Source organism: Fusarium proliferatum, assembly GCF_900067095.1.
Source record: "Fusarium proliferatum ET1 genome assembly, contig: FPRO_scaffold011, whole genome shotgun sequence".
In the NCBI taxonomy this organism is placed as follows: domain Eukaryota; kingdom Fungi; phylum Ascomycota; class Sordariomycetes; order Hypocreales; family Nectriaceae; genus Fusarium; species Fusarium proliferatum.
This window is the reverse complement of record NW_022194800.1, coordinates 1,665,567-1,689,483: the sequence shown is the minus strand read 5'-3', so window position 1 is coordinate 1,689,483 and position 23,917 is coordinate 1,665,567. Positions and strand designations below refer to the sequence as shown.

Sequence of the window (23,917 nt, the reverse complement as noted above, 5' to 3'; positions counted from 1 at the left end):
TATTGATAGCACCCTGAAGTGTCAATTCCGATTCGAGAAGTTTTATCCCAATGGTTATGCGTGCGTATGCGATTACCATCTTACTGTCTACATCCCTGACTCTCCCTAGTGTAATTGTTGTTCTGGCTGGATCAGTCTCTCTATCAACCCCGACTGCCCAGATTGCGGGCATCGTCGTTGCCCAAGCTGTTCATACTGCTAAGCCTCGGAATATTCTTCGGCATGGATGTGCCAACAGACCGTGTCAATATGGCCAGTTTAAACTCATCAGCTTATGCATGGAACCAAGAGTTCTTCGACCGACAGATTCAAAAGTATCCAGCAGAAAATAGACCGGCAGTCGCGACCTTCTCAGGCGTCTACGATCTCATTAAAAAATTCCTTTCGGCATCTGGTGGTATGGAGGGGTTCCTTGGGCCCAGCACATACCACATGTTGGAGCTCGAGCCTTTCTGCAAGCCATGCAGAATGGACGATATGATAGCTGGAACTGACCCTCGTGTGACTCAGCCTATTGCTCTTCTGGATGATCGATGCCGACGAATGCATCACTCTGAACCACCAGGTGGTCACATCCGTCGTGACCGTGGGCCCTTAAGTTCCTCGCAATTATTACAAGAACTTAAAAAAAGTGTAAGTCAGAAAAGTCTAGCCAGTTAGAATCGTGACTAACTGTGAAAATTGAAGCGGTATGGGTGCATTGGTGAAACTGATGCTGCGAGGCGACTACTGTGAGGCATTTTCTATCATCATACGATTTTTTCATTTGCTGACTATTACTCTCAGCTATGTGGCTAACCCAGACTGCTGGGTGATTATGGCGTTAGCTTCAACTGCTTCTAGTGTCCAGGCTACATTTCTAGCAGACTTCTTTTATAAATACCTGGGGTCCAGAACATCACTGGGTATCCATAGACCCATGCGGGGACCACTCGTATTTGGGCTTGAATTCCATCTGCAATTCTACGTCTGGTGTGAAGGTGGCCCACAGTTCCCTGATCTTAGAAAGAAGCGGAATGGAAAGCCTCTGCGCCAGAGTCGCCAGCCCCATTACCTCAAATTAGGTGATGCAAATGAGCCACAGGTTCATATCTATGAAACTCAGGTATCATGTCTCATAGCAGGTATAGATGAGGACTCGTGGGTTGCATATCAGTTCGTTGATACTTACTACCAAGGGAAGAAACCACTTGAGCAAGCTGAAGAGAATGGTGTTAAGCCAGATCCCTTAACAGGGGGGCTTTTTGATGCAAATCTCCCGATCTGGACCCCGAGGGAGTATTTCCTTATCGTCTACGAGTGTCGACTTAAACAAGTCAGGCATGCTATGCACAACTTGGTCGCAAGACTGCTTCTAAGATTGGAGCCATATGTATGTGACCCAAGGTATACAAAATACCCTGAGTGGAGCACTTACTTGGATTTAGACTCAGGACGAAGGGGATATGGCAGCCTTTTCGGGTAAGGGAATCGTGGAGACAATGGCCCAGAAGAAGTTGACGCAGCGAGTCCTCAACGAAGCAAACCGATTTTTACCACAGACTATCCACTCTATCTGCAAAGCTATTGAGGTTTGGGATAGATTTAGCCGAAGAGATCTTGCCTACCTCGCAGATATACTGAAGTCTGATTCTAAGAAGAGCCCAATCCCATCAGTCAAGGTAGTTACCATGATAGAAGATCACATCGATGCATTGCGAGACCTCCAACGACGCGCAGAAGAACAAAGAGACTTGTGCGCAGGGCTTGCTCGAAAGGTATGTGAGGAGAGTCGACAAGAGGGGACGAACTTTCGCGGAGAGGCTTACAGAAGTAGCTGGAAATGCAGATTGTAATGGAGGATAATGAAGTCACGGCCCGACAGCAAGCAGGGACTGAGATGACAAGATACTGGACTGGTATTGGTTTGGTAGGTACAAGCAGTCTGATTCTGTATATCAAGACGTTAACCTCAACCATAGGTCTTTCTACCGCTCACAGCTGTTACTGGTATATTCAGTATGCAGGCGGGCATTTTGCCGGAATCGTTTTATAAGTGGTGGATTTTTATTATTTTCTGGATTGTGATCACGCTTCTCGTTATTCTGGCTGTCGAATTCAGATCATTATGTTCTTCAATCCCAACATTGGGCAGCGAGTGTTCTTGCAGTAGAACTTCTTCCCCCTGGTATCCTTTTACATCAAGATTATCTCTATCGTCGTTGACGGACTTTCCTGCTGAGATTGAGCTCACCACAAGGTCCCCGGGTAGGACTGTTTAGAGTGGAGCTTTCTGGGGTCCTTCATTTTCCCCAGACATCATGAGATGGTGCGACCTCATTCATGGCTCTCATTGGTGCGGCAGTGTTTTTCCAGAAGCGATCCATGGACGATCAGCTTGACACGATATTCAGTGGAGAATGATGGGTGCTTAACTGGATAAGCATATTAACCCAAGCTCCATACGGTATTTCGGAAGCACCAGCTCCATCAATTGGAGCAAACTGCCATTGGCCCGTACCGGCAAAATAGAGTTTCAGATGCTGATCCCCGGTTTAGCCTAATACCACTTTCTGCCGTGACCTCATGCCTTGATCGTATAAGACCATCGTGATGTCTTTTAAGATTCATTTTTCGTAAACAGTTGATTTTCTATTAGTGGCAATTGAGGTCTTGACTGCCGATATGTTTGATCGCATCAAGACAAAGGCTCTTCTAGTAGCCTGCCTGGTTTTCTCAGGCTCAGCATTACCCAATGGCAATGACAAGCGCCATTGGGTAGGCACCTGGGCGTCGATGCCTCAGGAAGTTGAGCCTGCAAACTTAGCCCCAGCTCCTTTTGTACGTTTTCATCCAGGACTGATGAAGCCTCTTGCAAAGCCCTCAAGTACTAATGAATGACTTTGCGACAGGGAGGAGCAGATGCAGCAGCTCAATTCGAAAATACTACTCTTCGCCAAACATTTCACATGTCCATTGGAGCTGAGAAGATCCGTATTCGATTTTCCAACATCTTTGGCAAAACAGACTTGCCCATCAATGCGGCATCGATTGCTCTACCAGCCGGTGGAAAGGCAGGTGTCGGTCAAATCGATACCAAGACCACGAAGCAGCTCAAGTTCAAGGGAAAGAAGTCCGTGTCTGTCCCAGCAGGAGAGATTGTGTACTCTGATCCCATCGACTTCAAGCTGAAGCCTCTGTCCAACCTCGCATTGTCTGTTTACACCGAGAAGGGTCAGCTTGGAAACAAGATTACCGGACACCCTGGCAGTCGAACGACGTCTTGGATGCAAAAGGGGAACCATGTCAACGCTGCATCTGTATCTGAGGGAAGCACCAAACATTGGTATTTTGCGAACGGGGTTGACTCGTGGGCACCCAAGGACCACTTCGCTGTTGTACTTCTAGGAGACAGTATCACCGATGGCCGTGGAAGTACGGACGACACCAACGATCGGTAAGACGAGTTTCCGGCCCCTCAGTATCTTTGCTTACAATTTCCAGATGGTCCGATGCTCTTGCAGCTCATTTGCAAGAATCTGGCATGTCAAATGTCGCTGTGAACAACATGGCAGCAGGTGGCAATGCTATCCTCTCAGGCGGTCTGGGACCTATTCTGCTCCAACGATATAAGCGAGATGCCCTGGAGCAACCAGGTGCCAAATTCGTCGTTGTCTTCGAAGGGGTCAATGACATCGGACCATCCGCGACCGACGATGCTACCCAAAAGAGGATCAAAGACGGCCTCATCGCAGCGTATATACAAATCGCGAAGGATAGTAAGAAGGCAGGTATGACCACCATTGGGGCGACAATCACACAGATGCTTGGAAACCAGTACTACGCTCCCGAAAGAGAGGTTACTCGAGTCGTGATCAACGACTGGATCTTGAAAAACGGGACTTTTGACCATACTGTCGACTTCGCCGCTTTGATCGGAAATGGAGATAAGCTGCTCCCTCAGTATGACTCTGGCGACGGTCTGCATCCCAACCCTGCGGCATACAAGGTAATGGGCACAAAGTTTCCAATTGAGCTTTTTAAGAAATAGCTATATATTTAAGCACAGGAGACCTTAAAGAGGAAGGCTAATAATAAGAAAATATATCGTTTACAATGTTCTTCAATGCAAGACTGACACTATGGGGACGACTGCCGCCTATAAGGTTAACCCTTAGGATGACACAAATGGGTACATGCGGAGTATAGAAGGCCAGAATGGACAAACTTTCGCCTCCAACAAGTCTTTTTCCGATTTGATCGAACCCACATCAGATAAGACTAGCCTGGATTGCGTGACTGTGCTGCTTGCGCATCTGGCTGCCACTTGGACCTCGCAATCAAGTTCAGGAAGAAGTTACCCGGCCACCCCAGTATCTTTCGAGTTTGTGTAATTTCCCTTGCAGATATTCAAGCCCTACGAGGTAAAGGCCGATGGGCAGCTAGAGACGCTAAACTCGGGACGGGCGGTCGGTTGCCCGGGCCTTACAGTTAAGGCCTAGCCTCCAAGAGCTGATGGTCTCTCATTCGTTCGCTGGGTTATCCTGGTTTCAGCTGAATCCAACCCCAGCCTAAGTTCTCGGGACTCCCGGCTAGGCGGATTGAAGGTTGTTTGCAGATTCTTTAGAGATGTTTAGTCGACAGCGTCAACTTCATGCCGTCCGAAGATGAAAAGCATTGTAATGAAGGTGATCTCAATTCGAAGTAGAATGTGTGCGTTTCAAATTGTTCGAAATTCTCATACCTGCGGCGCTGATATTTGAGTTGATATCCAGCTTGGGGAGGTGGGCTGACCAGTAGACAGGCATCTGAGACACACCAAGCAGGGATATAGATATCACAACCAACAGATGGAACCTCGTCGTGCATATATGTACCAGAGAAAGTCGTCAACCAACAGTTTCAACCTCTTCCCCAATAAAATCCATCACTATCTACTCTCTTCTTGAATCGTACTTTGAAGATGTCTTGGGATCGTGACGACTTAGATAAGAAGGGCTTCTTCTTCGATGACTCTATCCGCACTACGATTCCGTGGGCCCCATTCCCGCCCCACGTCGAAACCCTCCGACAGTTAATGCTAGACTTCACATGTCAAGACTTCGACGTGACTTCTGAAGAAGATGCCGCCATACAGCATGAGGCTAAGAGATACTCTGAAGGTGGGTACTCTGAGAGTGATTGGGAAGATTTCTTTCGAAAAAACTTCTTTGACCTACTTGTCCAAACGGCCTCAGGGTCACCGAAAGACTCACGCAGGTCAGTGCAGATTCGCATCTAAAGGCAAGTTACTGATATTTACCCTATCAGAGTTTCACGATATAAGTATTACTACGATACGGTCGTATTGTAAGTATTGCAAGAATGAATCTGGAAGATAGATGCCTATTAAAAAAATGAACAGCGACACCGACGCTTTGTGGGAAACCTTCAATGGAAAAGGTGACGAGGTCGACGATTCAACAGTCCGCCGATTCGAGACTGTGAAATGCCCTAAACCCGACTATGCATTCTATCTTCTAATATACTATCTTAGTACTAACTCCCATATACCTAGAATTACCGACTATAGAGCCCGAGAGTGGCATAAAGAACCAACGCTATCCCTTATAGAGTCATTCTTATGGTCTAACCTGAAGATGCTTTATAATAATGGTCTTCGCCCTACTCTATTTTATATCTTTAATAAGGAGTCCCGCAAAAAGGATCTTAAATGTTATCTATGGCTTCTTATTAAATATAAGAAGGAAAAGTATACAGTTTTTGAATATAACCGGTTAGAGGAGACCGTATATTGCCAGGCGGCTAATGGCAGCGTAAGTGCTATTAAGCTGAACCAAATTGCAGTAAGATATACCATCGAGCTGCCCGATAAGGCATATATTCCTCTGATCCCAGTTATAACCACAGTCAGACCTAAAGTTAAGGTTTGGATAATATACCTTGCCAAAGACTGTATAGTACTCTATTAGGGTAGATATCTTTGGTCTTTAAGATAGGAGAAATGCAGTCAGGCTTATATAAGTATGGAGCTTAAAAATTGCCCTTTTTTTACTGACTATTTCTTTTAGATAATAAAATGTGTCTAGAAAGGTAATATGACTATTCCTTGAGATATTGTAAAGTTTCGGCTTATCCTTGAAAATTTATATACCTGGGTAACACGAGTGTTTAAACCCTTAATAACGACATATATTGATCAGTGGAGATTTGTGCACTCTAGAGGTGGCTTAGGCCCTACAAGCGCAACTATCGCATTGGCATGCCGCCAACAGGCCATGGAACTCTCAGGGAGTGCGCTCCCGCTGATTCAAGGTGTTCTAGATCGTCAGTCAAGCTTCGAGCTTGACGATAGTCTGCACCATCGCCTTACACCGATGCTGATGGGCGTCCTCGTTCAACAGATATGTGCTGCAGAGCGCCAGACGCTTACTCGAGAGATAGATCGCATCGTTGCCGAGAAGGTTAGAGCTTTAACCTTGAATTCTGGAACATCTTCGTGTCCATGCAGATCCAACACAAGGACAGACACAACAGACGAACCGACCCAAGAACCAAGTCAAGCCACGACAATCAGTGTCGAAGAGCCTAAGGACGATGACTATATAGACTCCCAGCCTCGTAGGTCTGGGAGCGACGGATCCACCTCTTCAACTCCGACGGGAGGGCTACGACGAAGTACGCGATTGAACCCGCAGGTGCCTTCTCTTGATTCAAGCACGCCATCTGGTCAGACACCTAGAACTCCTGATTCAGGGTCAAGAGCAGGAAAGACACCCCTATTTCCTTCGTTACCTAAGGCACCAGAGAGCCAGAGCAGCTATTCGAGGCCAGTGGTCGAAAGTGAACCAGAAAGCGAGCCTGCATGGAGCCCTCCATCTGGAGATGGAGATACAAATACTCCGGATGGCGAGGTGACCCCTCTGCCTTCACCATCGGCTGCATCTTCAACTATATTTACACCGACCGACAATAGATCTGCGCGAAGCCCAGTGCTAAGCTTGTCACCACCAGGTCCAGCCCCAGCTCTGAGACCAGTGAGCCCGTCATCTACGCCCCTGTCAACAGGCATCTTTTTGTTTCGGGGCATTCCACCAACAAATTCAGTTGCTAAGTTCAAATGCGGAGGATGCGGAATGGCAAGAAATCTCTTTCACCCCTGTCCCGACGAGAAATGTTCTTCCAGGGTAGACAGGGCGAAATTGGGCGGAACTTGAAGATATAAATCAGTCATACTAAGCCAGAACCTCCGCGAAAGTATAAAGACTTTAAATATTATTGCTAGGGAGGGAGGAGGGAACCCAAGATAGGCTAGATTGTACCAAACATGAGTATCTCCAAATCTGCATACCTTGGCTTTATGGCTGTCCGTATTATCAGCGTTGCCCAATCATAGTCACACACTTTCTTACAAACCCCGCACGGCACATTCAGCTGCTTTTGATTCTTACCCTGGCATAAGTCCCGACTTTTTGTCCATTAGTCCATTCCCAAATATGCCACCAGCCAATGCTTTCACATCGTGCGAGGCATGTAGGTATGTCTACCAGACCTTATCCCAGCTCTATAGTCATAACTAAGTGGTCGGTAGGCGCCTTAAGCGTAGATGCTCAAGAGATACCCCATCATGCCGTCTGGTAAGTACTCACTTCTGTCGGCTTAGGTATGCAAGTCTCAGATCTCTGTCTAGTGTATTCGACTAGGCAAGACATGCAAATATGGAACAGAACATGCCATTTCTAGTCAGAGAGCCTCCACCAACGGCTTAGTGCGTCAGGAATACACAGATGCTGCTACGGAACTAAGCCTGCACCGAACAGACAACTTCCCGTACTCGTACTTTTTGGACTCCGATTTATTCCAACCAATATCACGAGACATATTGACAATGCATGACGGCCCGTTTTTTGTCGAGCAACAAAGACGCTTTGCAATAGCTGGTACATGTGGCTCTTTGATAGAACACTACGAGAATACCATCCACCACTGGCTGCCCATTCTCAGTATCAAGCGCCTGAAGCAAACCGCAAAAGCTCTAGGGGATCCAACTCGGGGAGTCGTTGACGTCCTGGTTTTCGTGGCCCTTGAGGCTCTCGTTAGTCATGGTGATCAGCCCACCTCGTTGCCGCAAAGTAACCCTTCATATTTAAAGGCAAAGCATGGCAGTTTTATCGCGGAGAGTGGGGGAACCATTAATATTCGACTGATACAGACCATTGTTCTAGTAGCCTTGTATGAGCTTGGCCATAGTATCTACCCTGCCGCATATTTAACGATAGGACAAGCTGTGCGACTAGCTACCATGGTTGGACTACACAGTCAAAAAGATGCAAAACAATTGTTCGTGGAGCCGGAAACATGGACATTATGCGAAGAGCAGAGACGGACTTGGTGGGCCATCGTAATGCTTGACAGGTATGTGCAGACCCCATGTGTCATGGGAATTTAATCATTGAGTGTTCCTAGAGTTGTTGTTGCAGGCTCCCCTCGACTCCTGATGGCTGCTCCAGATCCGAACGCGAATGATCTTCTTCCTTGCAACGACGACGATTGGACGAATGGGCGAATAGGTTTCAATGAAGCACTATTCACGCGCAACTTCCATTCACCCTCGTCCGTGGGGCATTTCGCAAGAGTATGCCAAGCTGTTCATATGTTTGGGAAGATCCTTCATCACATAAAAGCCAGAGAAAAAGATACTGACCCAGTTGAACTTACTGCCGAGGCCTTGCAGTTACATATCGTCTTGACAGCGTTAGATCAAGGCATCATGAGCAACGACTGCGACATTGCGACGGCGCATGGAAGCTTGCATTCAGCGTTATCGCTGTGCAGTTTGGCTCGACTGCTTCTATACAATGAGTACGCATGTAACGAGCCCAGCTTCAGTACGGCACGCGAGAGGCTTGCAGAAGAGGTTGAAATGCAGCAGATATCCTTGGAGGGCATACAAGACATTGTTTCCAAGACGATACCCCGGATGGCGAGGCAAATAGTTTCGGCGAGCCAACAGCAATCCAAAGGGCCGAGACATTCACCCATCTTGGCTGGCTGCCTGTATCATGCAGCGACAGAGTGCGCATGGTTCGTCAAAGAGAACAATGATGCGGAGATGGTTGCGGGGTTAGACGCTATCACGCATGCACTTCAGGCTCTAAAGCCCGAGTGGTCTGTTTGCAGTAAGCTCCTACATTTTGACCAAAAGATTTGCAAGACAGCTGATCAACCCTACGCAGATGAATATCTTTCGTATTTGGAGGGCAACAAAATGCAAAATTGACATCATTTCAAGGATAATAGGGCCGATAGAAGTTGAGACAGTCAATCATTATTTTTCTGTCTGGCCGCAATGGCCTCGCATTCCCGCTCTGCCCGCCCTGCTTACCCCGAGGTCTACAGCGAGCTCAAGCCCCGCTTCCACTCTGCCCGCTCCGACGCTGACATTCCCGCATGCCTCCACTCTTTGGCCGTTGTCCCCAAAATACGCCAAAGCAACATAATGCCGAATTCTCTCCTAAGAGATCCGTCAATTGTTATAAAAAGCGCAGGATGTTCCCTTATATTTTCTTCCATTCTGTCTTCAGCATATCTCACACCATTTCCTCCACCAATATTCCTTCTCGCATTTTATATCTGCTCCCAACTGTTACTCTTTGTTCTGTCGTCATGTCCCAGCTTGTTTGGCTTGTCACTGGCTGCTCTTCCGGTTTTGGGTCGGAGTTTGTGCGTCAGATCCTATCCCGGGGCGACAAAATCATTGCAACTGCCCGAAACAGTGCAAGGATTGAATCGCTTGCAAGTCAAGGAGCAGCTGTCCTTGAGCTAGATGTCACGGACTCGCAAGACAAGATTGACCAAATCATTGCCGAAGCCATTGCTATCTATGGGCGCATCGATGTATTGGTTAATAATGCTGGTTTTGTAGCTGCTGGCTCTTGGGAAGATCTCAGGTGGTCTTCCTAACAAGTATTTCGCATTGTCGACCTTGCTAACATATCCAGCTACAATGAATTCGTTTCCTCCTTCGAAACCAACGTCTTTGGTCCAATCAAGATCACGCGTGCAGTGCTTCTGCATATGAGAGCTCGGAAATCAGGGACTATGGTCTTTATTAGTTCGTTGTCTGGCTGGGTCGGGCATCAGTTTACTGGAGCTTATGCGGGTTCAAAGTTTGCTCTTGAAGGTCGGTTGCTTGGAATTTGACCCCGACAATATTTCCATCCCAGTTCTGACATAAAAGTTAGGTGTTGTTGAAAGTCTGCACAACGAAACCAAGTCCCTTGGTCTTCGCACCCTCTTGATGGAACCCGGACGCTTTCGAACTCCTCTCCTGTCGACGGGCCATCTTCAGCCAAAGCAGAGTCAAATTGCCGATTATGAATCAGCTTCAGAGACTCATCATAATCATCTTCATGGTGGAGACTTGAAGCAGCCTGGAAATCCAGAAAGGTTTGTCGAGATTGTACTTGACCTGGTCAGACAAGAGGGTTGCGCAGAAGGGAAAAGCATCCCGTTTCGTCTCCCTGTTGGGAAAGATGCGGTAGAAGAGATTGGGGCCAAAGTAAGGGATGTTTTGGAGACAATGCAGGAGTGGGACTCTATTATAACAGAAACCGACTACTAACGGGCGCAATGGGGATGATTACTCTAAGTAATTAAATATTGCCTTCATTGAGGTTTTGCAATTATGTTCTTGTTTCCATGTGAAAGAACCGAGTGGGATATCAAGTGGGATATCACGTGCAACAGCAGCTCCCATTCAATCGGCATTAGACGTGCAAACTGCATCCCACTCTGGGTATCCCACTCAGTGGGTCTCCATTTACGGCCGTTCCTTTCATGTTGGGTCCAAGCTCGCGCTTTGATCAGTTGCATTACTATCCCACCGGATATCTTTGTCATAATAAGGTTCAATCCAATGGCGGCATAGCCGCAAGCATGACGAAACATACGTAAAAGCAATTCGGGACGATTTCAGAATAATTAGAACATCAGATAAACCCTGCAGATCTGCATGTATAAGTACAATGTTGCATTCCGCCTCAAAAACAGCTGGCCACCATCCTCATTCACATTTCATCGTGCACCTTGAATCGACGAAACACAAGTCCAACAATCACCATGCAATCCAAGATCGCTCTTCTCGGCTTGGCCGTTCACGCTAGCCTCGCGTTCTCAATCCCTCGTCCTTACACTTGTCCATCGATTTCTGGCAACAAGACGATTGATGCGTACCAGTTGTACCCAGAGAATGTTGACTTCGATACGCGCCGTTGTCTTGTGTACTCCAGGTTAGTCCTGATCGAAGATCAAAAAAAGTAATGAAACCAAGGCCTGACACTTTGTATAGCGTCTTGTACAATGCAACTGCTGTCGCCTGGGACCCCTACCGTGGAAAGATAGTGCATACTTTCGAGGCTCCCGGGCTCAGCGGTAATCCTCTGCTCCATTCAAGCGGTGTTCGTGTCGACACTCTAGACAGACTCTCCGTAGTTATCGATGCAGGCGCTGCTTTCGATACCGCTGGTCAGAATATCCAGGGCGACAACTTGCTTGTCAAGTTCGACCTTGTAGACAATTCTTTGCTGTGGCGAGCGAACCTCACCAAGGCGACCGCTGGTGTATACGGCGGTTTTCAAGACAGCGAAAGCGATGATGAAGGCAACACTTTCGTTCTCGGAACCTTTCCGAGCAGTCTCATCAAAGTCAGCGCAGATGGAAAGTCGGTCGCCCCATGGTATCTCGTCGAGCCAGCCAACCATACCATTCACGGCTTCTCGGGAATTTCCCGCAAAGGCGATACACTCTTGGTGACTGATAACACGGATGGTCAGCTTTACACATTTGATATCAAGGCAGCGAAGGGCAAGCCGATCCGTGTTCCAACATCCAAGAATGGCAAGGCCTTGGGTCAAAATCTCGACGGTTTGCATTTGCCCTCACTTTACGCCGGTACTGTTGTTCTAGTCAGCGATAATACCAACGGCACTGTTGTTTTGCGATCCAGCAATGGAAAGTGGGAGTCTGCTGAGAATCTCGGAACCATCCCCAATCCTTACCTCAGCCAAGGCGGATTCACTGTTGCATCTGTGCAGATATCTGATAGCATTTATGCTGTCACTGAGTTCTTTGGCGATGCTATCAATGGAACCCTCCCTGGCAACAGGACATCTTTCCCCTTGAGAGACATCACAGAGGAGGTAGAGACGCTTTTGAAAGCCTAGGTATTATAAGCAGTTAAGGACTAAGTGGTATTGGTCTTGAATGGACAGCAAATTACTTTCAGAGGCCCTTCAATATAGAGCGCTAGGAACACAATGGGGTTATTTAAAGGGGTTGTGTATATTTTTCCATAGATACGAAAAGACTCATCCTGAGAACTTTAATATAGTCATTGCAGTTTATTAAGAAAGACCTAATACCTTCCTCTTGTAATGTTTTAGAACAAAAATCTCAAGACTTACCTTTTCATTATCTCTCAGTCTCCTTTCTACAGGTTGTCTAAAAGCTTCAGCCCATCAGCCAAAGACTCGCAGCACTCAAAACGTCTTAAAGCGTTCTCTCCAATGTTCCATCTGAGCGCGCTTATAACCAGACGCAGCTGCATCATCAGCGTCATCGCTGTCGTCGAAATCACGCTTCTTCGCCGTTTGACTTCTTACCAGAAATTCGAAGCACTGAGATCTGAGTAGTGAGATCTTCGCTGATGGGTTCCAGCAAATCTATATCCATACCCGCCGAGTTAGATGCTCCGTCATCCCCAGACTCAGCTTCTTCGCTTTCAGACCCTTCACCTTCATATTGGTCGTCACCAGATTCTCCGTCTTCAGATTCTTCATCTGCAGATTCTTCCTTTTCAGACCCCTCCTCTTGAGACTCATCATCCTCAGATTCATCATACCACGGATTATATGCCCTACGGTCATACTCTGTCTCTTTCCAGTATTTTAAGTCTCTCATGTGTTCTCGTTCATGCCACTCGGCCAACTGTCTCGACTCTTCGCACAACTTCTCAAAATGCTCTGCTTTATATTCATCAAGGAGAATCTTAGCCTCTTTGTCTGCCTCATCGTGAGTCATGTTTCTGTCCCCAGAATATTTACGCAGGAGAATGTAATGCAGTGAATACCGTTCTGTGTAGTCGAAGGGTTTTAGGAGCGAGAAACTGCGCTCGATTGTAACAGGACAGAATGTAAGTAATTCTAAATCCACAGGGGGGGATTTTTTTCGAACGCCAGTCAACGCTTCCAGCTCCCTGTCGATTGTCCATTTAAACTGAGTTAAACGTTTGTCTTCTGGTGTTTCATTTGCAGGCGTAGCATGATCGCTATAATTTCCTGGCGTATTGATCCCTCGGCAGGAATTTTGAGCGCCTCGTCAAGCCAGTTCTCATTTGCTGTAAGCTGTAACAGGTTGCTCCTCTTCAAGAATTTCCCATATTTATTGTCTAAGTGCTGCATGATTTCGGAAAGTCTTGTCTCCTGTTCATGAGCTCTTGGGTTCAAATCGCAGTGTTTGTAATATCGGAGTGCTTGACTCAGGAAGTCTTCTGGGTTCAGAACCGCGAGGCTTTGCTCGATGATGTTGTGGGTGAGGTCTACCGGGATGTGTTCATGAACGCTATTAAAACGACGGACTCCCCCACCTCCGAAGATTGACTCAAACAATCTCTACAGTGAGTATGTCCGTTGTTCGCGGTGCATTGGATCCATTTTCAGTTCTTGTTGACTTGGTAAAATCCTATAATATGTATGTGTTTTGTTGCTATTAGTTTGTAGTTGCTTTTGTTTATGAGGGAGCTTTAATTAAGAAAGACTTGAGTATTTATATTATAAGCAGTACTATTCAGTCAGGATTTTTCTGTTGTATTACATTACCAGGCGCTAAAGGCGAACATTATTCTTTCCTGTTAAGCCTCCCCCAATGGTAAATATTAAAGTGTAGTAGTGAACACAGTACTGTCTTTTAACCTTTTTATATTCTAGTATTCTTCTGGTAGCTTATAATCTATTTCAGTACATTCCCTTTGTTCTTTGTTCTTTATTTAGCAAAGCTCTATAACCTGTCAATACTTATTAAGGTTCTTGGCTATAGGTCTTATTTGCAAATCACACATCTGGCTCTTTATTTAGAACGAGTTTTAACTACAACCTACTGGTTCAAGACGATTTACTTTATTAGGTCCCGCTGACGGCCGGCGTGCTGCCTGTTAATGTTCTTTCTTTATACTAAACATACTTAAGCTACTACTTCTTTTTAATCATAGCTCAAGGGCGTACATTGTGACTATGCTAAATCGATAATCCTCAATTAATCCCTTTTGTGAGACCAAATCAGCCTAGTTAGGTGTAAACTCAATGATAGATGGTCTGAAGCCCAAGATTATGCCCTCACAGCCTGGCGGAGTGAAGCTTTCCCACTTTGTAATATGGACACTTGTCAGTCTGTAGCCTGGTGGTGCAGCACAGCCATAGTATGATCCATGCTTTCCACTACCACATTCCAAAGCCTTATCTTTGTTGTTCCAAAATCTGACCTTTCCAAGTTTCTGTCCGTAGTAAACGCTGACCCAGTAGAAGTATTCGTCCTCAGCAAGGTCGAGTTGTTTTGGCGCACCCCCAGTAGTCGACCCATAAGCATGACCCCAGGAGTTTCCGTACCTGATCTGCAACCCATCAATGTCATCCCATCCCCTCACGTACGCGGAAGTGATGGGAGGACCACGGTCAGTGACAGGAGCTTCACTGTACTCGCTCCATGCGGCATTAGTCGTGTGACGACCAAACGGGCCAAAGTAGATCTCTCGGTCCAATTTTCTCAAGACAGACTCGGGCATCTTGTCTCCCGCCAGGTATGGCCAGTATTCGGCGTAGTTGAGCACATTCATGACCATACCGGAGTCGTAGTCTGCATAGGCCCTGAGAGTGGCTGCAGCTGTGCTTCCCCTGTTGTCGGCGTCATTAAGCTCCGCATGGTAAGGTTTGACCTGTCCCCGCCCTTTGTAATAGACCTTGTAGGCGTAGGTTGCATAGTCAAGATCATCGTATCCTTCACCATTCCCTGCGTATCCTGATGCAGGGACAGCGAGGTCAGAATACGCGTCTTCCCATGTAGCGACTATAGTAGTTGGCATTTCCAGGTCGATGGCCGTGGCGATAGCCCCTTTGAGTAGATGGTTCTGTTCCGAGGCCATCGTTGCTGCATATCCAACAACACCTTGGGGCGAAGTTTTCTTCTTAAACTCGGCTCGCATTGTGTTGATGTTCTTTTCCGAGTAGCCCCAGGCTATGCCATGCCTGATGCCATCGGATAGCAGCATGAGGTGGATATTGGCTGCAAGAGCAAATAAGGGAAGAGAAGGCACTGCAAAACTTTCGACCCGAAACTCAGGAATAGCAGCTCTGACTACGCTCAAAAAGGCGATGTGAGTCATTTTGAGCGTGTCCCTTGCTCTCATCCGCTCATCGCCCGATGAATCCTTGTAGTCTTCCCAGACCCGTGTGTAGTTCTCCATATTATCTTGGAGACCTCGGATCTTCTTCCTCAGAATGCTCAACTGAGTTTCTGTGATCTTGGTTTTAACGAGTGCCTCAACGCGCTCTCGCAGCTTCTCCCAGATCTTCTCAGTTGCATTTGGATGAAAGAGTAAACTTCCGAACAGTGTAGTAAGGGCGCTAAGGCTGCTCCCAATGACTGGGATAAGTTCACAACCCAGAGCCAGAACGGAGCAGACATATTGTCCGACCTCTTCGGGGTCAGTGACCCCCAGCTTTTGGCCACTATCGGTGGCCTTGATAAGTTTAGTGGTTAGATCATTGAGAAACTTTTCGCTGATTTTAATACCCATTTTGGAATATTGGCTGGCAAATAGAGAGGTAAATGGTAAGGTAGGTAAACAAATAATAAAGAGTCTTGAGGGAGTGGCTAAATGGCTTGAGAGACTTCTTCCCAATAGTGAAAAGAATACCCTCAGACCTATATACTTATCGAGCCATTGTACCATGCTATGAATATGTATTGTATGTTTCTATGGCGTAACTATTGCCAGTATCTATTCACAGCGCTAGAATGGGGCAAGTTGCGTAATGGCTAGAGCTAGCTATCCAGCTTAAGGTAAAAGATTATCCATCTTAACCTGCTTCGAAATTTAATGCAGCTAGACTTTCACTATGTCGGTTCCTATTGGGCTAGAAATTGGAGAATGTAACGTCCGAGCACACGGCACAATACATCTTGGCATTCAACAAGGCAGATCGTTTTTCAGCTGCAAAGCTAAATGCATATCCCTACCTCTTGAAGATTGGAAATCGATAGTATGACAAAAACTGATATCACCTTTTCTACACATCGAGATCTGTTCAAGCAATATGCCTCAGCTTTCATTAGAGTTAAACACAGTATTATATCAGTTGCGCAGTTACTCCTATCTTATCTCTGCGGCCCAAGCTAAGTTTCATTTCATCTGCCGGCTTGCTGAACCCCTCTTTAATCGGGCGAACTATTAGTATGTTCCGTTCTCTAAGAGAACTAGTTAAATTCCGGGGTGCCCTGCACTATTCAGTTTAGGGCTCCAAACAAATTCGGCTAAGAAAGAGACATTTTTGTCAGGGCGGTTTAACATTGGATATTGTTTGAGGAGAGGATGACAGAGCAGATCGTAATCCAAACCGATGATCCCTTTAAAGAAGTACAAAGTGTAAAAAATAATACCTAGCTAGAGCTCTTATAGCTCGTGGTAAGGTTGCATATACTAATTTTCACAGCCTGTTGCTTTTTCATATCTGTCAAGTAGCAAGTTCATTGAATGGGGGGATATCTACATCTAATTACAACAGCAGAGTACACGGAGGCCACAGAGGCATTGGGTCGCTAACATTAAGGTTGATTGATTGTGATTTATGCTGCTAAACAGGAACGAGTAGTGTGACAACCCCATGAACAGTACCGATAGGTGAGATGGGCAGATCTCTATGTACTGGAGAGGCCAGACGGCTATTGGCTCCATATTACAAGCTTAGCTGCTGCCCGGCATTTTTACCCGAATTAAGCGACCATAAGCCTATGAAAGTCGACAAAACCTGGATCGGTTTTATTATCTGCCCTATTGCAAGCATGATAGATGAACCCGGGCTTCAGCCCATGGGCGCCACTATCCAAGCTGGACTTCAGCTGGGCCGATTTAGCAGAGGAAAGATGAAAGGCTCCAGACATAAATGGGATCTCGCAACACCTTTTGATAACAAGCCAGCGTTGGTCATTTTTGGAATCCCTCTCCGATTTTTCTGATAGATTCAGTATGGGCCCATATCCAAGCCTGATAGTAGTTGTGGCCTGGTGCCATTGGGCTTGCATTGCCGCCGCTCAAGCTGAGTTTCCTAGTTGCGCCGTAAGTAGTAGGAATTTGGTCATTGCAGTCTGGCTTTTCTAACTACCCCATCACGTAGAGCAATTGCTATACTGGTTTAGTTAGCAGCAGCTCATCACCTACAACAAACTGCAACAGTTTCGATTACAAGTGTATCTGTCAAGATGAGGATTACCTCGAAGAGCAGATATGTTGTTTACACAAGGAATGTTCTGACGGAGATCGCGAGGCTGCTGAGGGCTATGCAAGATCTGTCTGCCAAGCTGTTGGTGTGATTTAGGTCACTATCTTCTCTCGGCCGGATTCTAACCAATTGCTAGACTTTAGGTCACAACCTGACTTGTTCCACTCTATCGGCATCAACTTCAAGCACAGGTGAATATCCCACCTCCATAGTACTAAAGATCAGTTTTTGACTAAGGGATTTACTACAGCTACAGAGGTTTCAGGAGGCAGCACCAAGGCCGATACTGCAGACTCCTCCGCATCGCTAGACTTATCCTCTGGCAATAGCGGAAGCGGGGATGAAAGCTCAAAGACTCACATAGCTTACCAAACATCGCAACATAGAATTAAAACTGGATTAGGCGCGGGCCTGGGAGCAGGGATACCTATCCTGGGTGCCATTATAGGTGCCATTACCTGGTTTTTGAAGCGGAAGAAACGCCAGTCTGTTACACAGACACCACAAACCAACACAACAGCTCAGCCTCCATTTGATCCTGCGGCCTCTGCTCAAGAATATGTTCACCAGGCACCTGGTGGTTCATTTTACCCTATGCCTCAAACAGATCCTCAGACTACAGCATATTCGCAGCAGTCAATATTTAAAGCCTATAGATCGCCTGGGAACAATGGATAAGGGCTACCCAGCGGTACAAAACTTCCTGCTGCTCATGAGCTGCCAGTAGGAAGTACATGAGTCTTGAGCGATATCTAAAAGAGAAACCCAACAGAAATGGAGGACTCCTGCCTTGTTGATGGGGAAGGCTGTTCTTTAAGGGATGCCGGGATCCTACAGTTAGCTACTTTACAGCAGCGGAATACTAGTCTTGGTTTTTTATTATTTATAAACCTTTATCATAAGGCTGTGGCTTATAATAAGTATAAATGAAGTTAGCTGTCTCCTAAGGGTTAGGCAACGACATGATAACTCATATACAGATGACACAAATATCTCATTTTGCATTAAAGCACGCAAACAGCATCCCAGCTTATCATTCCAGCGGTGAGGAATGATCATTATTAAAGAGTCGGGCAATAATCTGAGGCTTGGCTACAACAATGAGTGCAATAAATAAAGCATCCTTAGACAGTCTCTCAACTGGATTAAGCTGGTAAGTTCAGTGTTGAGAGATAGCGAAAGTGAACTAACATCTCAAGATAATGAGGGTATGTTTAATCCCGGCATATACTCTACACTAAATTCATTAAGTAAGTTTTGTATATATTTCGCAATTGTTTTCCCGTCTTAGTCAGTTATACAGAAGCATATATCTACATGAAGAACCACTATGCCAGCTCAAACCTTCATGCTATGCTCTTGCTATGTCGTGTCAAATACGCCTCAGCATAAACTGCTACCAGGCCACTACATTGCCTGGCCTTCACGTGGCATTAACTGTGTAAGGTCCTAGACACCGCCGGTGATTATTCACTAACGGGATCAAAAGTCAAAGGCGTCACGATTGATAACGCGGAGTCACTGCAATACACACGTTTTGTGGTTTATCGAGAAGATGTCATTTTTCCTGTTGGACTCATTATGCATAATCGCAAACGCTGGGAGCCAACATGATCAGAGACTAATGCTTGGCTTAGCTAGAACAGCTTACATATTTCATTTCTCCCGCGAGCAGGTACAAGTTCCACCGGTCATATCGGGACCGTATTCTGTCAAAGAGGTTCTGCTCCCTTGTGGCAGCTGCAAGCTCCTCGGCGAATCCGTTGATGTAATCAACCGTGCCTGTGAGCATGGCTGTTGCTATATGCTCGTACAGTGTCCATGATGGAGTGAATGTATGTCCGTACACTACAATCTTAGGCCTCAAGGAACAAATTTCTAAAGAGCTGCAAACCATTGGGTTCGTTTCTCTGGACTGGATGCCTCGCCCCACCAATGGGGTGTCGCCCGCCTCATCTTGTTCATTAGACCTACCAGCCTGGCCCGAGGGACTATGACTTAAAACGAAAGCGTAAGGGATAAAGCGCAAGAACAGGGAAGGGTATTCGATGGTGGGAAAGTGTATATATTAATAACATAAGAAGACCCTGGAATGCAAGCTGTGATTCTTTTCATTGGGATGTTCTACTGAGGGAGAAAGATTAGGCTCTGAATCTGGGGCTGAAAATAAAATGAGGGGACAGGTTCATTGCCCCCAGTATTACTTAACAATATAATAAGCCAGTGTTATAAAAAACTCGCAATATACATCTTAGTTAAAATTCGGTTCAACTGTCAAGTCCATCATATTTAAAAAGTTAAGGCTAGAATGTTTTTATATCATATACTTCTTAGTATAATCTTATATTACTATCCCGCCCTTCTCGAGTTTAAAGATAGAGAAGGATTAACTTCGTCCAACGGTAAGGCTGCGCATCATAAGATTTAGTCAGTGTTTGAACCTTGGCAGTGGCTGTCAACGTGGAGTAATATGCATTTCTCACTCCTGTCAGCTAACCAACTATGTATTGGGTTTCGATATTAATCTTACCTCTTTACCAGAGGACCAAGATGCCTCTGAATGTGGTGGCCAAGCGATAGCCCGAAAAGCCCTGCAGTATTAGTTATTTAACTCTAAATAAGTTTAGAGAATCATCTAGAGCTGTAATACCATCTTTATGGCTTGCTGACAGTAACTTCGGGCTCAGTCCCCTCCGAGCAGCCGGCAGGGTGGGGTAGCCAATGGAGCTGTAGCATGTGGCAACGTCCTATTGGAGTTCTGCCAAGGAGGGTGAGTCCGCCTTGTGCGTTCCACCATAATCGTCATCTGACTTGGCGCTGAGGGGGTTTGTTTCGGTAGAGCACAACTCCCATGATGTGAATAATAAAAACCCTCTCCAACGCCAATCCGCCGCCACCTCACAACCCATTTGGTTCCGATAGTCCCAGTCCCTTACTGAAGAGACTGTTTTTTTATATAATACATTAACCTTCTCAGTGGCTACGTTGTCTCCAAATGCTCGAAGCATCAGCCTCAATCATGTCTTCAAGGAACGCTGACAAGGGCGAGACGGCTACCGATTTTGTAAATTCCTCCAAGCCTCAGAAATTGAACTCGAAGTCCATCCCATATCTAAGTCCTCCGAACTCGCCACCCCACACCCCGGGAACGTTTGGGGATGAAACTCGTTCGGCTAGAGCCATCTCCTTATCTCTTCTCAGTCCTCCAACAAGCCCCCCGCAACAATCGTCAGCACTGGTGATCCATGAGAAGCGGCCGACAGATGGAAAGGCCAATACTACAACGCTGAGGACTCGTCTGGGTCTTGACAATAAACGGTGTGGGGCTCTTACAAAATCAAAGCGGCCTTGCGGGAACTGGTCACCAGCAGCGAACAGAGCCGAGGTCACTTCTCAACTCAAGTTAATGACGAACTACACGCAGTCATCTATGGAGCTCGAAGCCGCGTTAGATAAGCTTGCCAAGTTTGTGCATTGCAAATATCACGACAGTGGTCTCCCGCAGAAGGATCGGATCGAAGGCTGGATAAAGAATTTTCCCGCCGGAGAAGTTGTTGTCACCGACCCATCCGTATTGGTCGAAAAGCGAATCAGAAGAGCTTTGGTTCTAGAATCTGTTCAGTGCATAGCAGCAGTGGATAGTGCAGACTCGCGCTGTAAAAACAGAATTGGAGGGCAACGAGTGAGTCATTGTGCATTAACGATTGACAAGATTGTCAATCCAGACGTCTATTTGAATCACTCCTCCCTTGACGGATTCCTCAAAGTCCTTGAGACCAATATGTACTGTTGCCAGCACATAAACAGGAAAGCGTTGCAAAAGGTGGCACAGTGGAAGTCCAGCATTGTGGAAATTCTCGAGGATCATCTTGTCAAATTTGCTGAAAGCAGTGTACTGAAGGATACCCAAGGCCTCTCCATAGCTCTAAACACACAAAGGCCCCCCAGGAGCCCCTCGGCCAGCAGGAGCAATGGCTTTGTCTTGAGAAGTGGATCCTTGTCGATCCCCAACTTCGATCGAGATTTGAGCACATACTGGCCTGCCACATACGACACCTCTCCCTTCACGATAATCGAGAGGAGCCGCAAACTTGCAGACTATGATTCTTTATATGACATATCCAAGCGCAAACTAGATGCTATGGACCAGAAAGATGGATATGTTTATATGTATGAGGTTGAAGGAAACCCAGGATTTGTGAAGATTGGGTACACGACTCGTTCCATAGAGGAGCGCCTTCAGGAATGGGAGTTCGATTGCAACAGGGTTCCCAAAGTCCTATTCCCCATTCTTTCAAGCACTGCCACCATCATTCCAAATGCCAGTCGTGTTGAGGCATTATGTCATGCAGAGCTTGAGCATCGAAGAATTAGGGTCGATTGCCATTGCTGCCTGAAGCAGCATTTGGAATGGTTCGAAACTCCATCTACGGAAGCCATTACTGTAATCGAGAAATGGTCTAACTGGATGGCAACCCGCCCATACCAGTCTATTCAATTAAGACATAAGGTAAAATGGACAATTACAGATGAGGGGAGAAAGAGAGCGTGGGATATAGTTTCACAACTTAAGGAGTAAGAGAGTTTATATTATATATATTTAATTAAATAGATTAAAGCTTAGTAATTACTGTTAAATATCTTTATAGTATTAAGTTAAAAAGTAATTAATTAAATTAAAAATGAGATTAAATAGTTATTTCGTTGTATGTTAAAATATATTATTCTTTAAAATATTAAAGAAATGTTTTTAATTACTATTTACTTAACTATCCTTACTCTTACTTATTAACTTATATTACTATAATCTCTTTTATTTAGGGTTTTTATATCTTTTATAATTACTTTTATTTTACATATTTCTTTTTCTACTCATTACTTCTTTCTTAGATATATAAGCTAGACATCCCTTATTTATTACAAACAGCATCCCTCATTGTTATATATACAGCACCTTGTTCCATACGCGTTCAGATCGTTCTACATCAGGGCTGCTAAGTCACTGCCTTACCCCTTGACACCTCCCCTTCCTATTATCAATGTAACGGCAACTCAGAGTTTCCTTGACCAGAGTCTGCACGGCGCGGCCTTTAGACGTACTCTTTAGACTATTAATCATCGAAGTAAGAGTTTCTATATATCATTGCTATATTCTCGTCGTAATAGAGATGGCACATCTCCCCAGAGATCACACCACCGTCTACTTTGATGATGTAATGCGCCATCGGGTCCTCCGACCACGAGCCACCACTTTTTCAGGAACCACGGATCCATGTTCCAACTCCGGACCTCCCAAGAGGTACCTGGTACAGTTGCTGCATGATCTCAGCTGAGTTGCGATCCCCAACAAATGATATCATCCTTTTCAATGTCCCTGCCGTAATCTCCCTCATCAATAATTGGTAGCTCTGCCGTTGTGAGCTGAATCATTCGTTGGCGAAATACTGGACAGGGGGAAAGGTCCATCTACGGATGGTGCTGGTGCTTTATCTGGGCGGGCGTCAGCCTTAAGTCCGGTTTTAAGTGTAGAATCTTAGCGTCGACGCCTGCCACCTCCGCAATCTCCGGGTTATTTGTGCTGAAGCCTCCACGGTAAAATGGTGAGATCGTGTCATGATCAGTGAGCTGTTGAAACGTAACCTCAAGTAACTTCGCGTTGGCACGCAGGGCAGCAACTACTAGACGCTGCTTCATATGCAAGTAGTAGGTGTGTGCATCTAAGAGGAGAGATTTAGAATAGTCATGCATCCTACCTCTAGTAAGCAGGATCTTGTCCGTGCGAAGACCAGGCTGCAACTCTTCTCCAGCACGTTCAGTTGGTTCGAAATATGCTTTCCTTGTTGTAAATAAAGTGCTTCTATTCCAGCTTTGAGTGTATCTTGGCGCGTGATGTGTCCTCATTCAATCTTCACCTGAATGTCGTCGTCAAGGTTGCCATTTTGCTCAACAAGGCGGTCAAAAGATTCCACCTACACATAAAGTTTGTTATTCGATGTATAAGTAGCAGATAAAATCGTTCTTTGGGAAGATTACTAGAAATATAGTGGTAGATGCCAGGATCATGGGTGGGGTGCTGGATGAATTGCTGGATGGAGGAGCGAAAGAAATTTGTTGTATGTCTCTCCCGGTTTTTCTATGAAGAACCTGGGCAGATAGCAAGTCCTCGAGACATTTTATGTGTCTCTTCTTGCTTTCTCCTACACAATCGGTCAATTTGAGAGAATCGTGTATAGTGGTGGCGAGGCGCTGACTATACTTCTTCTGGGCTCGGACATTCTGTTGCCTCTTGCGATCAGATACCTGCTTGGCCTCATGTACTGCATCAGGCATGACAACAACGCCGCTCGTGACTTGCGGATAAGGTGGCAGTGTCGACTGATAATTGCTTA

At 45.9% G+C, this 23,917-nt stretch overlaps 11 protein-coding genes across 11 annotated transcripts; 9 read left to right on the top strand and 2 right to left on the bottom strand.

The window, feature by feature from the left end:
- Positions 1–249: 249 nt before the first annotated feature.
- FPRO_08781 (uncharacterized protein) lies at positions 250–2,261 on the top strand (the record flags this gene model as incomplete). The annotated part of the gene is made up of 6 exons (XM_031222487.1): positions 250–633; positions 688–731; positions 787–1,372; positions 1,428–1,757; positions 1,817–1,909; positions 1,962–2,261. The coding sequence occupies 6 exons, from the start codon at positions 250–252 to the stop codon at positions 2,259–2,261; spliced, it is 1,737 nt and encodes a 578-aa protein (XP_031087941.1).
- A 403-nt stretch (positions 2,262–2,664) lies between these two features.
- FPRO_08780 (uncharacterized protein) lies at positions 2,665–4,030 on the top strand (the record flags this gene model as incomplete). Its single annotated transcript, XM_031222486.1, has 3 exons — positions 2,665–2,820; positions 2,892–3,436; positions 3,484–4,030. The coding sequence occupies 3 exons, from the start codon at positions 2,665–2,667 to the stop codon at positions 4,028–4,030; spliced, it is 1,248 nt and encodes a 415-aa protein (XP_031087940.1).
- Positions 4,031–4,942: 912 nt separating this feature from the next.
- FPRO_08779 (uncharacterized protein) lies at positions 4,943–5,551 on the top strand (the record flags this gene model as incomplete). The annotated part of the gene is made up of 4 exons (XM_031222485.1): positions 4,943–5,238; positions 5,290–5,328; positions 5,384–5,462; positions 5,537–5,551. The coding sequence occupies 4 exons, from the start codon at positions 4,943–4,945 to the stop codon at positions 5,549–5,551; spliced, it is 429 nt and encodes a 142-aa protein (XP_031087939.1).
- A 706-nt stretch (positions 5,552–6,257) lies between these two features.
- FPRO_08778 (uncharacterized protein) lies at positions 6,258–7,093 on the top strand (the record flags this gene model as incomplete). The annotated part of the gene is made up of 2 exons (XM_031222484.1): positions 6,258–6,893; positions 6,956–7,093. 2 exons carry the CDS (start codon positions 6,258–6,260, stop codon positions 7,091–7,093), a joined length of 774 nt encoding a protein of 257 aa, XP_031087938.1.
- Positions 7,094–7,867: 774 nt separating this feature from the next.
- Positions 7,868–9,259, top strand: FPRO_08777 (uncharacterized protein; the record flags this gene model as incomplete). The annotated part of the gene is made up of 2 exons (XM_031222483.1): positions 7,868–8,394; positions 8,446–9,259. The coding sequence occupies 2 exons, from the start codon at positions 7,868–7,870 to the stop codon at positions 9,257–9,259; spliced, it is 1,341 nt and encodes a 446-aa protein (XP_031087937.1).
- Positions 9,260–9,645: 386 nt separating this feature from the next.
- Positions 9,646–10,603, top strand: FPRO_08776 (related to ketoreductases; the record flags this gene model as incomplete). The annotated part of the gene is made up of 3 exons (XM_031222482.1): positions 9,646–9,929; positions 9,981–10,162; positions 10,224–10,603. The coding sequence occupies 3 exons, from the start codon at positions 9,646–9,648 to the stop codon at positions 10,601–10,603; spliced, it is 846 nt and encodes a 281-aa protein (XP_031087936.1).
- A 497-nt stretch (positions 10,604–11,100) lies between these two features.
- On the top strand, positions 11,101–12,203 carry FPRO_08775 (putative trichothecene biosynthesis gene; the record flags this gene model as incomplete). The annotated part of the gene is made up of 2 exons (XM_031222480.1): positions 11,101–11,270; positions 11,330–12,203. 2 exons carry the CDS (start codon positions 11,101–11,103, stop codon positions 12,201–12,203), a joined length of 1,044 nt encoding a protein of 347 aa, XP_031087935.1.
- Positions 12,204–12,612: 409 nt separating this feature from the next.
- On the bottom strand, positions 12,613–13,059 carry FPRO_08774 (uncharacterized protein; the record flags this gene model as incomplete). Its single annotated transcript, XM_031222479.1, has 1 exon — positions 12,613–13,059. One exon carries the CDS (start codon positions 13,057–13,059, stop codon positions 12,613–12,615), a length of 447 nt encoding a protein of 148 aa, XP_031087934.1.
- Positions 13,060–14,317: 1,258 nt separating this feature from the next.
- FPRO_08773 (uncharacterized protein) lies at positions 14,318–15,826 on the bottom strand (the record flags this gene model as incomplete). The annotated part of the gene is made up of 1 exon (XM_031222478.1): positions 14,318–15,826. The coding sequence occupies one exon, from the start codon at positions 15,824–15,826 to the stop codon at positions 14,318–14,320; it is 1,509 nt and encodes a 502-aa protein (XP_031087933.1).
- Positions 15,827–17,091: 1,265 nt separating this feature from the next.
- Positions 17,092–18,206, top strand: FPRO_08772 (uncharacterized protein; the record flags this gene model as incomplete). Its single annotated transcript, XM_031222477.1, has 5 exons — positions 17,092–17,228; positions 17,275–17,365; positions 17,424–17,609; positions 17,665–17,719; positions 17,779–18,206. 5 exons carry the CDS (start codon positions 17,092–17,094, stop codon positions 18,204–18,206), a joined length of 897 nt encoding a protein of 298 aa, XP_031087932.1.
- A 2,341-nt stretch (positions 18,207–20,547) lies between these two features.
- FPRO_08771 (uncharacterized protein) lies at positions 20,548–22,107 on the top strand (the record flags this gene model as incomplete). The annotated part of the gene is made up of 1 exon (XM_031222476.1): positions 20,548–22,107. One exon carries the CDS (start codon positions 20,548–20,550, stop codon positions 22,105–22,107), a length of 1,560 nt encoding a protein of 519 aa, XP_031087931.1.
- Between the last annotated feature and the right edge of the window lie 1,810 nt (positions 22,108–23,917).